The sequence below is a fragment of the Sinocyclocheilus rhinocerous genome, unplaced genomic scaffold, assembly GCF_001515625.1.
Source record: "Sinocyclocheilus rhinocerous isolate Xijiao unplaced genomic scaffold, SAMN03320098_v1.1 scaffold1616, whole genome shotgun sequence".
Lineage (NCBI taxonomy): Eukaryota > Metazoa > Chordata > Actinopteri > Cypriniformes > Cyprinidae > Sinocyclocheilus > Sinocyclocheilus rhinocerous.
The window spans coordinates 65,583-82,985 of NW_015645077.1; the positions used below are offsets into that span (position 1 = coordinate 65,583).

General features: G+C 36.6%; 1 protein-coding gene and 1 long non-coding RNA gene across 2 annotated transcripts in view; both read right to left on the reverse strand.

The window, feature by feature from the left end:
- LOC107705625 (paired box protein Pax-3-B-like) overlaps nucleotides 1-14,361 on the reverse strand; it is a 22,283-nt gene extending 7,922 nt beyond the window's left edge. Inside the window, exons 1-7 of the mRNA XM_016509016.1 lie at nucleotides 14,326-14,361; nucleotides 11,675-11,765; nucleotides 10,633-10,868; nucleotides 10,280-10,406; nucleotides 9,373-9,525; nucleotides 445-644; nucleotides 194-359 (exon numbers count right to left, since the gene is read on the reverse strand). Coding sequence (XP_016364502.1) covers nucleotides 194-359; nucleotides 445-644; nucleotides 9,373-9,525; nucleotides 10,280-10,406; nucleotides 10,633-10,868; nucleotides 11,675-11,765; nucleotides 14,326-14,361 — 1,009 coding nt within the window. The remainder of the gene's footprint in view (nucleotides 1-193; nucleotides 360-444; nucleotides 645-9,372; nucleotides 9,526-10,279; nucleotides 10,407-10,632; nucleotides 10,869-11,674; nucleotides 11,766-14,325) is intronic.
- A 412-nt stretch (nucleotides 14,362-14,773) lies between these two features.
- LOC107705638 (uncharacterized) overlaps nucleotides 14,774-17,403 on the reverse strand; it is a 25,299-nt gene continuing 22,669 nt past the window's right edge. Inside the window, exon 2 of the long non-coding RNA XR_001636082.1 lies at nucleotides 14,774-15,392. This is a non-coding gene — a long non-coding RNA (uncharacterized LOC107705638). The remainder of the gene's footprint in view (nucleotides 15,393-17,403) is intronic.

Consider the following 17,403-nt stretch of genomic DNA (forward strand, 5'->3'; position numbering starts at 1 on the left):
CCATGGCGACTGGAGAGACAGTAGGAAGCCCCGCCCTCCGGCCCCGCCCCTCCAGCACTCTGATGGCCTGCAGGCAGCGGGAGCGGCTGAGGTCTGTGTACAGTACTCGAATCTGAGAACACAAACACTCATTAATAGAATCTATCCGGAAACATTTTATATGTCAAAGTGGATTTAAATACAGCATGTTTACCTTGAGAAAGGCCAGCGGGTGGGTACGGGCTCTCTGACAGCTGATACGGGGAGAGACTGGACACAGCCACATGTGAAAAACCACCAGGGATCAGGTGATTGAACGGCATGAGCTGATTGGCTCCCGCTTGCTTCCTCCAACGAGCTCGTCTGTTACTGAACCACACCTGAGAAAAGACAAATGTAGGAGTGTAATGAAATAGTTTTTGATTTTGTCTGTTGTTTTGGAATGTGTATGGGGTGTATTTGTACCTGCACTCGTGCCTCTGTGAGTTTGGCTCTCTGAGCGAGCTCTTCTCTGGTGTAGATATCAGGGTAATGTGTGCGTTCGAAAGCTCTCTCCAGCTCCTCCAGCTGTTCGGCCGTGAATGTCGTTCGACTGCGACGCTGTTTCCTTTTCAGCGGCAGATCAGGCTCCGATTCCACATCTGAACCTTCATCAGATGGACTCGCTGAAACACACACAAATGCCAAAGAATGAAATGTGAATTTTTTATACATTATATGTATATATATATATATATAAATGAATAAATAAATAAATATACATATATATATATAAATGAATAAGTAAATATTTCTTATAAATAAATAATGTAGATATTGTTTTTATACATTATATAATTTTCTAATTATCTAAATATGTACTTTTAATATAATGTAAGAAAATAAAATATCTAAAAATATATATTTAAATAATTTATAAGGTATATTTTAAGATTTTAAATATATTTTGAACTGTATTTGTTTTTATATCATATATATATAATGTAAGAAATATTTTATATATTATATAATGTTTATATATTTATATATAATTTTATATAGATTACAAAATTGGATTATGTTTTGTCTGGTATTTTGGAAACAGTAGTGGTTAATGGCAAATCCCCACTTAAACAATTGTGTGTGTCATAAACCTAGAAAATACACACAAATATGAACAAGCAGAAGCACAGAAGACGCTCCTCAATTTGTAGAAGTACCAAACAAACATGTTTTAGCAGCTTTTACTATTTTATTTTATTTTTTTATTTTTTGTGAAGAGAATTTGATGTGCTTCTTCACATCTTTTCTTGAAAGGCTTCAGAGCCAGGCTTATTTTTGTGTCACACAGTAATTCCTTGTCTGTTTTTTTTCTCTCTCTCTCCATTTTGCCTCAGTATCTAAAAAGACCACAGAGCAACAGTCAAAGAATTAAACACAAACAGAGAGCTGCAGGAGGGAATATAAAATGCACAAGTGCAAATTGTTAAAAAAAAAAAAACAGGATGAAAGAGAAATACAGCGGAGGAGAAGAGAAAGAGGCAATGCGCTGAATGATCGTAAAATTAAATGGAAAAAAGAAGAAAACCTATAAAAGAAACACACAAATAAATAAATAAAACCCAAATCATTAATATAATAAAACATGACATATTTCCTCATAAAAAAGCTTTTGTTTTTCTTGTTTCAAACAGAAATGTACTTATGAGGACTCAATGAGAACTATGGGAAATTCCTACAATTTCACAGGGATTTGGTTGAAGGAACACTGAAGCATGTGTTGTTGTGAATGTTGTGACATTCCAGACAGAGAAGCTGGGAACTATATATTCATGGTCCTGGAATTAAAGGAAATTCATATCTTGTGATTTTTTTATTCTGCAGAGATTGAGCTATTTGTGCATCTCTCTCTCTCTCTCTCTCTCATTCTGTCTTCCCTTCAGTCTTTGTTGGATCGATTTGCACGCTCCATCTGTGGAATCCGTCATGACGGCCGGGGCTCTCAGTGGAGGCCGTCACCTGCCCTGGAGGGGGTGTAAGGGGCATGAAGAAGGCCAAAGGTGGGTGGGTGGCAGAGCAGAAAGGGAAAAGGGTGGGCCGGGTAGTTCAAGTGCTCAATCTCTTCAAAAACCCATTTAGAAATAGCACAGAAGCACCTGAAACTTGGGATGTGGACACTGCTCTGAATAATGAGTCATCTGTGGCTTTTCTTTTACTGTGTGTGCACTCGCATAACTAACTTTCAACCAAAGTTTTATCATCATATACTCATTTGTGTTCTCATTTGTGAAAGCATGCAAGATTCTGCTTTCCTTACGATGAAAACAGTAATCTGTGATTATTCAATTTAGGAGTTATTTCTATGTAATCTAACCCTTAAATAAACCCTTAGGTTTTGTTGGTGTAACCTAATGCATTTAGGGTGATTCTGTGAATATATATTATATATTAAGTTTTATATTATATTAATTATATCTTGAATTTTTTTTTACTACATTTTAGGTTAAAACTACCAAGCTCAACTAGGTGGCTGCGGTCTTCTGTGCTGATTTTTAATTAATTTTTTACTATGTTTGTCTATGTAAATAGGCTCTAGACATGACTGATATTAAACAGCTTTGGTTCTCACCTCATTAAAAGGGATCGCAATGTGGCAAGTAAAAAAAAAAATGCAATCTCAAATAAGATTTGATGCCAGAATCAGTAAAAAACCGACTGTGAATTTGTGAATCTATTGTATGACTTACTGTAAGAAAATATGAAATATAGTGCACATGTTTTATGGACTACTTTTATTCTGCTTTTATGGTGCTTTTTTGTCAATTTAGGCAACTTGACAGATGCCGGTTTTTGTCGCTGTATGGAAAAGTGTTTTCACAAGAAAGAAAATACAGGATCGGAAAAATACAAGGATGAGTAAATATGGTCAAAATGTTCTTTTTTGACATCTGACGATCTAGTAGCCAATACCGTTAAATTTAGTTTTGTTGGTGTAACTTAATGTATTTAGGGTGATTCGGTGACTATAATTTCTTTTCTATTCTATTCTAAGTTATTATATTAATTATGTTTTTGACTTTAGAGGTAACCACATTTTAGGTTCTTCTGTGCTGTTTTTTAATAAAAAAAATTTAATATGTAAATATGCTCTAGAAATGATTGATAATCAGACCGCTTTGGTTCTCATGTCGCGCAAAGTTTAAAAAATCTCACACGAGATTTGACACCAGAAGAGATTGAACAATGACATCAAGTTCTTCACAAAAATCTATCCTATAATTTCAGGAGACTTGAAATGTATTTGCATGGACTACTTTTGATACTTTTATGGTGCTTTTTGTCATTTTAGGAGCTTGAAAATTGTATGGAAAAAATGGTATCAGTGTTCATTTTTGACATCTGATGATCTGGTAGCAAACAAGTCAGCATTGCATTTTTATATTTTTGATGACTGAACGAGAATCAAGGCAAGTGAATAAACAGAACCAAAGAGCAAACAGTAAACACGGGTTTAATTCGGGCAGAAGAATACAGACCACAGGCTTCTAAACACACACAACCAAAACCCAAACGTCATGGAAATGGAACCGCTGGAGAATCTAGAGATATTCTGCACTGTAAAAAAAATTCCGTAAAATTTAAATTGATTTAAATAAAAAAAATAATAAAAAAAAAATGTGGTAGCAACGTTTTAGGTTTTACGGTTTTAACTTAAATTTACAGTTAAATACCGTAATTTCATTAACTGATATAATGTAAATAAACCCCGACGTGATTTGAACACGCAACATTCTGATCTGGAGTCAGACGCGCTACCATTGCGCCACGAGAAAGTCACATGATGAACCAAAGCCCATCACAAGCAGCTTTTATATAATAACATATATAGAAGGTGCACAGAGTCATTCACACAAACACTAAACACCATCATGGTAACAAACATGAAACTGAAATAATGCAATAAACATTCATTTAACAACATTAGGTGTAACACATAACCCTAATATACACAACTGATAAAAAAAAACTAAGAAGAAACATAGTTATTTAAACAAAAAAACATCAATTTTTTACAGTGTGCCTTCTGTAAATACTCAGAGTGTGTATGTGTGTGTGTGTGTTTTCAGGTCTTTGGCATGTATAGCGTGTAGTGTGCATGAGTATGTGTTTTAAGATATTTTAGCTCTCCGCTATGTAAACGGTGCGGTCACTAAAAGCATCTCCATCCGCCGTTTCTCTTAAGCTCTGGGCCCTCGTTGCTTAAATTCAATATTTGGAGGCGAAATATCACCCTGAGCCCATTTACCTCATGCGTTCATGTACACAGAATCCACCTAAGGAGTTTCATTAATACTGCGGGGCGGTGAGCGCATATCCAGCAGGCTTTTGCACTTAGTTTTGGTTGGGGGCAAGCGGCAGAGGTCCAAGATAAAACCATATGTGCGTGTGTAGAGTTAGTGTGTGTGTGTGTGTGTGTGAGAGCGATTCTCTTGGGGGCAGGTAATGAAGAGAGCTAATTGAGCCAATGACATGCCCCCTCACCATCAAAAACAGCCAAAAAAGAAAGACAAAGACACGGACAAAAGAAAGCTTGGGAACAAATGCAGCGTCTCGGACAGGGGAGAGCGAGGCGGGTCCTTTTCAGCGCCGAGGTTGGCTGAGTGACTGCCCGACTACATTAAGCAGTACATAGAGAACTAACAGATGCCGGAGACAGAAAGGATGAGTGACAGCTCGTGGGCCCATCTGCCCCCCAGCGTTTAGGAACAGAGAGAAACAGAGGGAGGACTTGACTTGCTAAAGAGCAACTGTGACCCTCGCAGCTGCCCTCAAACAACCACACGTTTCAGCTCTGAACCAAATGTGCTCTTGGTCTGTTTAGCCTCTTTTGCTTTGCTCTCGAGTCACTTTTGATACGTTTTTTTGGTTATGTGGCTTTTGTAAAAGAAGCTAGTGTGTGAAACAGCATGCAGTATGCAACTATAAACATTTCAAAGTAGAATGGTGCACGATATGGCTTCATCACACTTGGCTTCAAGTAATTAATTAGAGATGATTATTTTGCATTTTTAATCCAAGTTTCTGTAGAAATGCTTTAGCTTATACTACCGTTCAAAAATGAAATGAAATGAATACTTTTATTCAGCAAGGATGCATTAAACTGATCAAAAGTACAGTAAAGACTCATATTACAAAAGATTTCTGTTGCAAATAAATGCTGTTCTTTTGAACCTTCTATTCATCAAATAATTATCATAGAAAATAAAAATGATCATAGTTTCCATAAAAATTGTTTTCAACATGTTTCTTGAGCAGCAAATCAGCATATTAGAATGATTTTTGAAGGATCATGTGACACTGAAGACTGGAGTAATGATGCTGAAAATTCAGCTTTGCATAAATTACATTTTAAAACATATTCAAATAGAAAACAGTTATTTTAAATTGTAATAATATTACTGATTTTACTGTATTTTTTAATCAAATAAATGCAGCCTTGGTGAGCATAAAAGATTTCTTTTGAAAACATAAAAAATTCTTGCAAACCTCAAACTTTTGAACAGCAATGTATGTCAGTATGATCAGAGAATAAGTCAAGAATAAGATCGCCATTAATATATCATACTGGAGATGGAATATCAGGTCAATGCATTGCATTGTATATAGTATTTCTTACATTGTATATATTGCATATTTTGGCAATTGTGGGGATCATTTTGTGCATACAGAAAATTTGCATACTATACACTTACTACAGAAATAGTACTAGATTAATATGCTAGTATGTACATAGTGTGCAGTTAGTGCCTTTATGCTGAAGGGAATAGGAGTTAAAACAGGAAGTGGTCACCTGTCACTCTAAACATACACCAGTGTGACCTTTGATCACTGGAGGTCAAACACCAGTGACTTCGGACTGCTCTGTTTAACAAATGAAAACACATATTCAGAAAGTGTTTGTTGACCATCACCTAAAACAATGTACCACATTTTTTAAAGCAAACTAAGCAAGAAACGGCACTTTGTGATTGTGATTAGGTGAGTTGATTCATGTTTTCATACTTAAGTCCTATAGGCTCACTTATCAACTATCCAATAAAAAGCAGCCTCCCTGAACTCTCTCAGTGTTGTTTTCGTGCTGTCTGTGTCCTAACTGACACGCACACTGTAGTTTTGCCTTCAGGGCCTGAACTCAAGCAGACACAGATTCCTAAGTCTGCTGACACTGACACTGCACGCTGGACACAATGGAGACAGTTTTGTTTGGGGGGTTTCCCCTCATTGTCCGTCCAGCTGTACTCCTCTCACTGTCTGTCGCACTCTGTGTCAGAAAAGGATGCAATGTATGCTTTAATATTTCATATACAATAAAAAACACTACTCTATATCAATCTGTTGTTTTTTATTCCTAACCCGAGACCAAATTTGCACCTGTAACTCCTCCTAGAGATTTTAAGGCCAAGTTTGTATTGACGAAGTTTCCTTTTGTAGGGTTTGGTGGTGCATTTGTGTTTGTTTGTTGAATTACGACCCGCTGACTACACACTCCATGGTGCCACACAAACCATCCCGCACTGGGCCAGTTGGCACTGTTTATGTATGCATGTGTACGTGTGTGCATCCATGCGTGTGTTTGCGTGTTTGTGCATGTGCATATGTTTGGCGGCGTGTGCATATGTGCATATTATAGGAGTGTCAATCATTTTACACTTTTCTAAATATGTTTCTCAGTTCATTTTCTGTTTGAGCATACTAAATATATCTGTTCCAATAGGACACAATGCATGCCAGGAAGCGAACAGGGAACATTCTCAGAACTTTGTGTAATGTTCTGGCAAGGTTATGAACAAAGATTCTTCCTGTAATGTTAACAGAACGTTGGTCTTTAATATCATTCTCAAAAATTTGCATAAAAACATTATTTATGCATAAGTTCTTTTTTCTAGTTGCATGTTTGTCTAACATTTTTAAATGTTCAGAGAACAATCAAAAGTTACATTCACATAATATTTGCAGAATGATAAAATGGAATGTTCTCTTCATGTTTTTTCTGTTCACATAACCAAGAAAAACGTTTAAACATTTAAAAAAACTGGACGTTTTAGAACGTACAGAGAACGTTTAGAAATAACATTTTAATAGCTTAATGGGAACATTAGCAAAACATTCTTAGAACATGTTTTTATTAGCTTGGAAGTTTCTCTCAAAGTTATGACCAAACATCTGGGTCCGTTAATAGAACGTTCATTCAAAGTAATCTGGTATGTTTTAGTATAACATTTAACATTTGTTGCACGTTTGTCTAAGTTTTTTTTTTACGTTACTACTTATAGTTTCAGATGGTTCAGAGAACATTCAGTTATAACATTCCCATAATTTTTGTGAAATGATAAAATAGAACTTTCTCTTAATGTTTTTTTCTAATGTTCAGTTCACATAACCAAGAAAACATTTAAAAAACAAGACATTTCGAATGTTCAGAGAACATTAAGAAATGATGTTTTAATAATGGGAACATTTTTCATAAAACATATTTTTGTGAGCTAGGATGAGGGGATTTTTGGAGGACAGCAAACAGAGAGATTTCATAACCTACAGACTCCCCGCACACACGCCAACATCTTTGAGTCTTTAAGATGATATATGGAGACAGTATGAAGGAAAGGGTTCAGGAATCAAGCTGTTGCCTATTCAAAAGAAGGGTGTAAATACTGAACTCAACTTCCCTGTCTGTGTCTCCCAGAAAAGGAGGGGCGGTGGGAATGGAAGGGACTGACAACGGCCCACAGATATTAACCGAAAATGCGCCGCAGGCCAAGCGAGGTAGAACGGGGCATGAGGAGGACAGAGGAGAAAAAGAGCAAGGCGTGTTTGACTCATTGGCCAGATGAAAGTGAAGTTCAAATAAAGAGCCTGATTTAAACGGCTCGGGCAACTCGTCTTTCTTGGATCGCGAGACGGGCAGAGCGTGACGGACAGGCTTTGTGGCAGCGCACATGACGAGAGGCTCGCCCCCATTGTGACCGCCGCTCCGGGCCATGAAGGAACAGCCGAGGAGAACACTGGTCCCTATTGACGGAAATAGCCTTTAATAAACTCCCATCGCCATTAAGTGTGACTCTGCATCCCGATCAGTATTATTTAGGGAGCTGAAGTGGTGTTAGCAGGGCATCAGAGGCAGTCAAATAACGTTCACCTTAATTAGTCACGCAGGGACAGGCTGTTAGCTCATTAAATATCATTACAGAACAGCAAAACATCAGTCACTTCAGCTGTCGGCCAGTAGGCAGCAAGAAGGCAAAAACAGACTCTCCTCCACTGTTCTTCATCAACTCTTTCCTTTTGATTCCTCTGAGGCCTCTTTGCACAGAAATACTACAGATGTCCTTTCTTAACAATTCATTGTGTTGTCATATTTTTGTCTTTAATGTGTCTTTAATATTTATGATAATTTCTCCTTCAGAGAACAGAAAAAATCAGAAAGAAACAGTCATGTAGGTTTGCAATGTCATGAGGGTGAGTAAATTATGACAATTTCTTCTTTTTTATGGATTATCCAATTTGTTGTACATAACTTATATTTTCCCTTATTTTTTTTATTTTTAGTGAAATGTAGAACTCCATTTAAGATCCTCATTGCCTTTCATTGTGGTCACATTAAACCTACTCTTTCCAGATTTCCAACATGTTTGGTGGCTTCTTCCTCCCCCTTGCCTCATGCCTGTTGCATAATACTTATTAATATACTTAGGAATTATTGGTTATTGATCATCAGTAAATCGAACTCATCATTAATGCAAAGAAATTAATATTAGAAATATTACAAGTCAATACACCACATTTTTGTTTATATTTCTACTTTATAAACTACCAATCAAACGTTTGGGCTCCTCATTTTATATAATAAATTCATAAAGTCATCAAAACTATGAAATAACACAAATTAAAAATGATGCACTGACCAAGAAACGTTAAACTAATGAAACTGTCTAGATTACAGCTCTACATATTCTGGAAATTCTCTCAGCCAACTTCATAAAGTGCATCCTTGGACACTTCTGGACAGTCTTGTTGCCCTGCTTTCCTTCATTATCCAGTCTTTTGCTGAGAAATTCATACTTTTTGCTTTTCAAGCATTTTCAAGCACAATTTTTTTTTAAAACTGCTTTTGTCTGGTAGTGTAGGTTAATTTGTTTCTTTTGCTATGGCTAAAATGATAAGAACCATTATGAGTTTGTATCACCATTATAGTCCCCAAGTGTTTCAAGCCATTTATATATTCATAAAAAATATAGGTCTATCATTCTAATTAAATTTCAGTTTGTTAAAGTCACATCTTTCCAACAACTCCAGATCAATTACAATCACAGTTATTTCTAAAAACCTGTTAAAGAGTTTGTAGGATCCACTCACATCTGTCAGGGAGAATCCCCTCGATGCTGTGTCCGCTCCTGCGGGCGTGTTCTTCCTGCTCGCGCTTTTCGATGTCCTCTTCATCCTCGTCCTCCTCCTCCTCGTCACCTCTTGCGCCATATCTGCCTCTCATGATGCGGCTTATCGCACTCACTGGACAAGAGTTCAACCGTGCTCTTAATATGTTTTATATCTTTTAATATAGAAATATGCATTTCAATAGTATACATTTCATTTTTCAAACGTTTCAGTCACCAAGAAAGTTAGATGTCAAGTTAGTCTGAGTGTGTGATTTAAGTTTTGTGGTTACTAAAACTAGTGAAGACGCTTGCGTGAAGACGCTAGCCAACAGAAATGGAGTTCGCCAGGTAAACATAGCAACAGTACGTCGATCTAGCGTAGGCCCTATGTTGACAAAACATTGTTTATCGCTGTATTATTTACTATAGATTTTATGCATATCACAAGAAAATGCATAACAAGTTAAAAAGTTATTATTATTTTTTTGTTGTTGCACACTGTAGTTCATGTATTTTTTCGTTTTGTTTGACGCATACCTGAGGGTACGTTGTTCCGGTCACAAATTCCCTCTTTGAGCAATTTATCCTGAATTTCCCAACTGAATATTCCGGGATTTTCCCGTTTATATTCCTCAACGCGCTTCTCCACATCTGGAGATGTAGTCTGTTAAAAATAATAAAAAATTTAATAAAGGAGTTCGCCAAACATAGCAACAGTACGTCGATCTAGCGTAGGCCCTATGTTGACAAAACATTGTTTATCGCTGTATTATTTACTATAGATTTGATGCATATCACAAGAAAATGCATAACAAGTTAAAAAGTTATTATTTTTTTGTTGTTGCACACTGTAGTTCATGTATTTTTTCGTTTTGTTTGACGCATACCTGAGGGTACGTTGTTCCGGTCACAAATTCCCTCTTTGAGCAATTTATCCTGAATTTCCCAACTGAATATTCCGGGATTTTCCCGTTTATATTCCTCAACGCGCTTCTCCACATCTGGAGATGTAGTCTGTTAAAAATAATAAAAAATTTAATAAAGACAGTCAACAAGGTGCCGGATTCAATTCAAAGACTCTTAGTTCAAATGCAGGGTCATTATGTCAAAAGACAGTAGGCGTTGTCGGTCAGTCATCGACCTGTTGCTTTGAGTTTATCCGCAAATTTCCTTGGAAATATCCGCATGCCCAGTTGCAACAGATGGATCCGCTCTTCCATGCCTCCCTATAGGGCCTCACCTTGGATTTACTCCCGCCGATGGCTCCAGGCCGGATGGATCCAGTCTCCTGATAGCGGCACAGGATTTTGGAGACGCAGCCGTGAGAGACTCTGAGCTGGCGGGATATCACGCAGGGCCGGATCCCGTGATGGGCCATCTCCACTATCTTATGTCGAATGTGATTCGGTAGAGGCCGGCCGTTGATGAAAACTCCTCCAAGCTGGTTGACTCGACCCTGACCCATCGGAGTTGACACTGCATCGAAGCCAACCCAAATTATGACAGTGGAGAAATAACATAATTGCAGAAACATGAAATTAAAAAATCATGCTGCATAGCTATTCCTAAATAACTTTAGTGTGCTTCTGGGGTAAGACAGTTCATAGCCTATAGGCTCCATGTGCATTTAATTCAATGACATATTCAGGTGTTTCTAAACGTAAAAAAAAAAAAAAAACAGTAAAACGTCAGTATGATTGCTGCTTTAAATTTGAGGTAAACTAAAAGTGGTGCTAAAGTTACAATCATGCTATTTGAAATTAATGACTGATTGAGAAACTCTAAACTCATGCAATCGAGTAGAAATTAAAGGAATTATTGCGATAGATGCATGGAAACAAATATAGCCTGTTGCTAATGATGAAAATAAATAAATTATGCAGCATAATTTTAACAGTAGTTTTTTTTTTTTTTAGCTGGGCTACATCAAGAACTTTTTTTCATCTAAGAACCTGAAGCACAATGTACAGTGAAATGGTTATTAGTTCTTCATACTGTATGGAGGGTTTTTTGCTGATGCAAAGAATCACTGAAGAACATTTATTTTTCAAGAATTAAAAAAAAAGAAACTTGATACAATGTAGGCTAGCAACAGTCAACAACTTTTAATATTGTAATAAAATATTTACATTTTAACAAAAATGTATTGCTAAATTAAAAACAAAATAACAACCGTTTTCAGTTAAATTAGTCTACACATGCAAAAATAGTTTACACTTTGCCTCAAATTTCCACTATAAAATTCAATTATTTTAATGTGCATATTTAATGTAACATTTTACCCTCCATCGGGAAGCCACTGCGGGGATAGTTTTGAGAGAGAGTTGGACGCATCATCCTGGGAACGGTCCCTGCTCCAGAGCAGTGCGGTGACTAAAAGTGCACTTCAGCAGGCTTAAAAATTCATGTAAATATTCCACGAATTAAAACAAAAATTATAAGCTCCGATGATCTTTTTGTATCCCTCCAGGAAAAGCAGAAAAATAAGTACTCGAGGATGAAATGAAATGTTATTAATCAAATGTAGTCTCTTCTGTTTTGTGGTCCTTGGTCGTTGTTTTCATTATGTGACGAGAATTATAATCGCAGCGTTATTGTTATTAACAGACGTTTAGGATGAGCGCGAGTTCTCAAACTACTAAAACATTAAGGAGTTTGCAGAGACCCCCTTGTCTATTACTCGAACAGCGCGTTCTGATTGGTCCACAGGATCCCGTAACCGAGAGCTGATTGGTCAAAGAAGTAGGCTACTTTGCTCTCAGCGTTCCAAAGTGGAAGTCGAAGATTTCAGCGACTGATCTGAGATAGCGGCTTGCTGTTAATAGATGCATGATGATGTATCATCAAATTATACCCAAAATATTAAATATATATATATATATACACACACAGACATAAGACAGACATGTAAACACTATTTAAATATAATAAAATAGCGAATTATAGGCTAATATCGTAACATGTTTTAATATAACTTTGGCTATTTAGTGACAGTGCACAAATAATTTAATAATATAACAAATCAAAGACTGAAAAGAATGAATCAATTTAAATGAACAAAAAGTTATTCACTTAAAATGATTGACTGTTATTTAACACTCTCTCCGACTCGTCCACACACACACACACACACACACACACACACAGTGACTTCAATGACATGTGGCTCTTTTGTTGGACTAAAAAGAAACGTCAAATGTTTTCTTTCTGCCTGCGCGCGGGGACAATGGGGTGCACGCGGGAGGGAAAACACGCGGGGGAAACGGGGGTCCTTTCACGTGCAAAACACTAGATTATTCTCTCTTACTTAAAAAGTTAAATCAACGCCAAAGAGGTCGGACCCTGGAGACACCGACCCAACTATTTAATGGTTAACAATGAATGTGTGTGCGTGTTTGTTCATGAGATTCGATGCATTAATTGCATTATTCACTATTTTCCTGTCAGATTAATATATTTGTATTACATGTCTGTTTATATCTGCTGTAGGCCTACGTCATCTTATATTACTACTTTTACACACAGAGGCTGAATATGAAATCCCTATGAATGTCGATCATTCACAGAACATATGAAGTTTCGTTCATTCTAAAAAATACTACGGTTCTAAATAGATTCAAACGGATTCATAGGAGAATGTGTTTAAAACAAAAATCACACAGAATATGTTTTTTTTTTCTTACTTTAATCTTTTGAAAAGTATAATCTATTATGGTGTGTGTGTGTGACACATTTAGAGTAGCTACGAATAAATCGTTTCTTCTTTATAATAGCCTACATGTTGGGTTCTTTTATAGGGTTTATTCAGCATTAAAATTCAAAAACAGAAGGTGATTGATTAAAAAGGAGAAAGGGGAACAGGCTACACCGGATCCGCGTGTCGAATCCATTTTTGGGGAACAGATCTCGAGCAGAGGTGCGCTCTGATTAGAGTTTAATTAGTTTTATTATCAAGGGTCAAATATCAATATTCTCTAAGCAAATAGTGTCAAAATAATTTGAATCGGTTTTACAATATGCATGCGAAAGTTATATAAAACAAGTTTTAAATGTATGCATGAAACAAAGACATTTGAATAGAGTTAACTGAGATCCCCTTACAGCATAATCTGATGTTGAGTATGTTGGTCAAATCTACCATTAAAATTAGACTAGGTTTGCCAGTGTTGTCAGGGAAAGGAAAAATGTTTAAACCTGTACAGGAATATAGAATTCACCAACACAGACACACCATTTGACCATTTAATGAACTTCTTGAACAGTGCATATGTTGTTTGTGTCATTTGTCTTGTGATCTGTCTTGTCCAGCCTGAGGAAGGCCACCACCCCTTTAACCTCAATTAGATGGGGTTCACTCAGAGAAAACGTAAATCCTCCCCAAAGACAACTTTAGAATAAAATCATCTGTCCTGCATTTACTGGCACAAGCATCCATGAGCTCCAGGCTACAGAACGCACTTAGCCAGGTACTGAAAACATTTATCATTCATTTTCATGCTATATAATAATAAAAATTTGAAGAAAGATCATAACAGGTCAACATCATTGTAGGCTATAGGCCTAGCCTACCTGAATAAAATTACAATGTCAAACTTGGTCCTCACGTTTAAACGATGAAAAGTTGTCAGAAAACATATATTTGATACTCTATTTGCGTGAGTATTCACAGTATCATCTAAATGTTAGTGGAAATAAAATATTTAATTTTACCCACCTTATTTATAACGTAAAAGCGGGCGCGGCCATAGGCCCATTTGTAACGTGAATGTTCGAAGCTTCCGGTGCAATTCGCTGTTATTTTACCTGTACAAAAACTGTCGGTTATGCTGCTTCATACTGCAAACTGGTATTTGTTTTCATGTTATTTTGATTTATCATCATAATCATAAACACACTTGTTTGTAGCGCAAATAATTCGACCATTTACTACTACTTCGATCTCAATTCGAACAGCTGAGTCTTTAGCCATTTTCAAAAAACATCTAAAGACACATATTTTTTGCCAGCACCTGACCAATTAATACTAGCACTTACCTATTCTATTCTGTTCTGTTCTATTCCATTCTATTATTTAAAAAACAACACCCTAGCTACGTGTACTGTGCTAGACTAAGTGAGACTTGTCATAGCACTTGTACACTATTGTTGTTCTCTCTTTGGTCTGATTGCTTCTATTCTCATTTGTAAGTCGCTTTGGATAAAAGCGTCTGCTAAATGATTAAATGTAAATGTAAATGTAAATGTACTTATTTTTCAGCGGCTAATTAAGTCTAGCACATTCTAAGACAATAGTAGGCCTATACTTCCGCGTTTCAAAATAATGTGGATGCACACACATGCAGTCATTTCATAATGTTTATATGAATTCATCAAAACGGCAGTTTCCTTTATTTTTCTTATTTATTAGCCAACCGAGAGTTTGTTCTTGTATGTAAACAGAACAATTTAAATGTGCAAATACAATTCAAACAGGTTTCACAACAATTATTGAGGCATAATAGTAAAAACACACATTTCCTAATTTCTAATGAACATATTACAGAGTATATAAGGGCTGTGTACAAAGCCCATGACCCTATGTAGTGTTACTAAGAGGGCTGGAGTGCATTAAGGGAAGTATAGTCATCTCAGGCAGTAACACTGGGTTCAGGTAAGTGCCGTGCAGTCACTGGGCCGGTGTGTGTGGGAGAAACGGACATATAAACAGATGTGCGCACATCAGGCCTGATGGTCCAGACAGTCACAGCGAAAGCAATACCATGAGAACAAGGGGAGATCACACTGAATGATACAGAAATATCAATTTCACTTGATGTGAACATTTTGATCGTCAGTTTCGTTCTTTACAGTTTGGTCCTTGTTTTTGTGAGTCAGCAAGACTGAGTTGACAGAGTTCACAACAGACTGTTTCTGTTTCGATTTCAGGCTCACATCTAGCCTATGAAACATCTGGACCAGGACAGAAGACGAGCATCTTATCTCTTCTCCTTATCCGCACCCCTGTTGAAAAGACCAGCATATATTGAGCTTTGAATGCTGGTGTCCCTTCCAGGCTTCTTAACCAGCAAGATTTTCTTGGTCCACCAGCTTCACAAACATGCTGCATTTTTCCAGCAAGAATAACCAGCGGTTTACACTATACTATTCAAAGTTTGGAGTTGGTAAGATTTTTCAAGGTTTTTGAAACAAGTCTCTCATGTTCACCATTTATTTGATCAAATATAATGCATTTTAAAATTGATATGCATTTAAATGCATTTTAAAATGTAATGTGATGCATAGGTGAATTTTCAGCATCATTACTCCAGTCTTCAGTCTCACATGATCCTACAGAAATCATTCTAATATGCTGATTTGCTGCTCAAGAAACATTTTTGTTTATGATCAATGTTGTGCTGCTTAATATTTTTGTGAAAACCATGATTTTTCAGGATTCTTTGATGAATAGAAACTTCTAAATCATTTACTTGAAACAGAAATCTTTTGTAACATTACTGACCCCAAACCTTGTTGTTGGTCTTTTCAGCAGGGATCAAAAAGGCAGTAAACCGAGGTCATCGTATAAAGTAAAATGACATATATTGCCCAACAGAATGGCAGGAGGAGCTGTGAAGCTGGTGACTACATAACACTATTGCAATGCACACTACACTACTTTCTCTACAAATGTTGCTTTGTACAGCACGGATAACAGCAGACAATGGCTGTTTACATCCTTAACACTCAGGAAAATAACCTTAGCGTGTCTAAATCGCTGCTGCAATAATTCAAATACCCCCACATTCACTTTATAAAACCTTCCTTACAAAAATGTAAGCAAAACCTCACATGATTACACACAAATGACTGCATCACTACACTTGTCCACCAGAAGAGGGCAGACCTGGTTTAATCCATCACATCTGCCTACAACAACAGCACAAATTATCATATATCAAATGGTACGCTTATATAAACTTCACTTGATAATTCCTATTAAAATGTTCCATTCCTTTAATAAATAAACCAATAAATAAAAAGTAAAGGCACGTAAGAGATAATTTAAAGAAGTAGTGATTGATAATGATTTACACACCCTCATGTTTGCTCTTGTCCCATTTGGAACATGACTGTTTTTAATATTTCTCCTTTTGGGTTCCATAGATTGAACGAGAGGAATCGGGAATAACATGAAGGTGAGTAAATTACAGAATTGTAATTTTTGGATGAACTATCCCTTTAAGAGAATATGATCAAGTATGTTTACCATTCTAAAGAAAATTACCTTTACCCTAATAGAAGGAAATTTAGGCCATCAAGTGTCTTTTAATCATCGTCAACAAACCATTAACTCTAAACAATCAGCTGGACGGTATATTCAGTACAATGCCAAAGCGGGCTAGTTAGAATGTGTTTTGCACTCAAGTTAACAAGCCACAGTTAGCTAGATGAATATTTCAGTTTGTGACACCAAGACAAATAACCTATAGGAGAGATGCAAAGTATCATAAGTGGGTCAGTAAACACTCGAAAGCACTTCTTGGCAGCGGTCCCAGTGTGCGAGTCTTTATCATCGATTTATGGCTGCATCCTGTCACTGCAAGGACACAGCAAAACTCTAGCTGCTCCTCAGGTGTCAGATTCCTGCTTGCTTCACTCGCTATGCACATCTTTTCTAAATGTGTGGTCACATAAGCAAAATTTCGCTGAGAAAAACGTCCATTCTCAGATTTATAAAGCACAGCTCACACAAAAGTCACTTTCTACGGAAGTCCTAAGAGGCCATGGATTATAAATTTTTTTCTTTCTTGTTTTGTCGTGACAACGACTTAATTATCTCGTGATCTCGACATAAGTTATTTTCTCGTGATCTCGACATGACGAAAGTTGTTTTCTTGTTATCACGACTTAATATTTTCTCGTGATCACAACATAACAAAAGTTGTTTTCTCGTTATCATGACTTAATTTTCTCGTGATCTCGACATGACGAAAGTTGTTTTCTCGTTATCACGACTTAATATTTTCTCGTT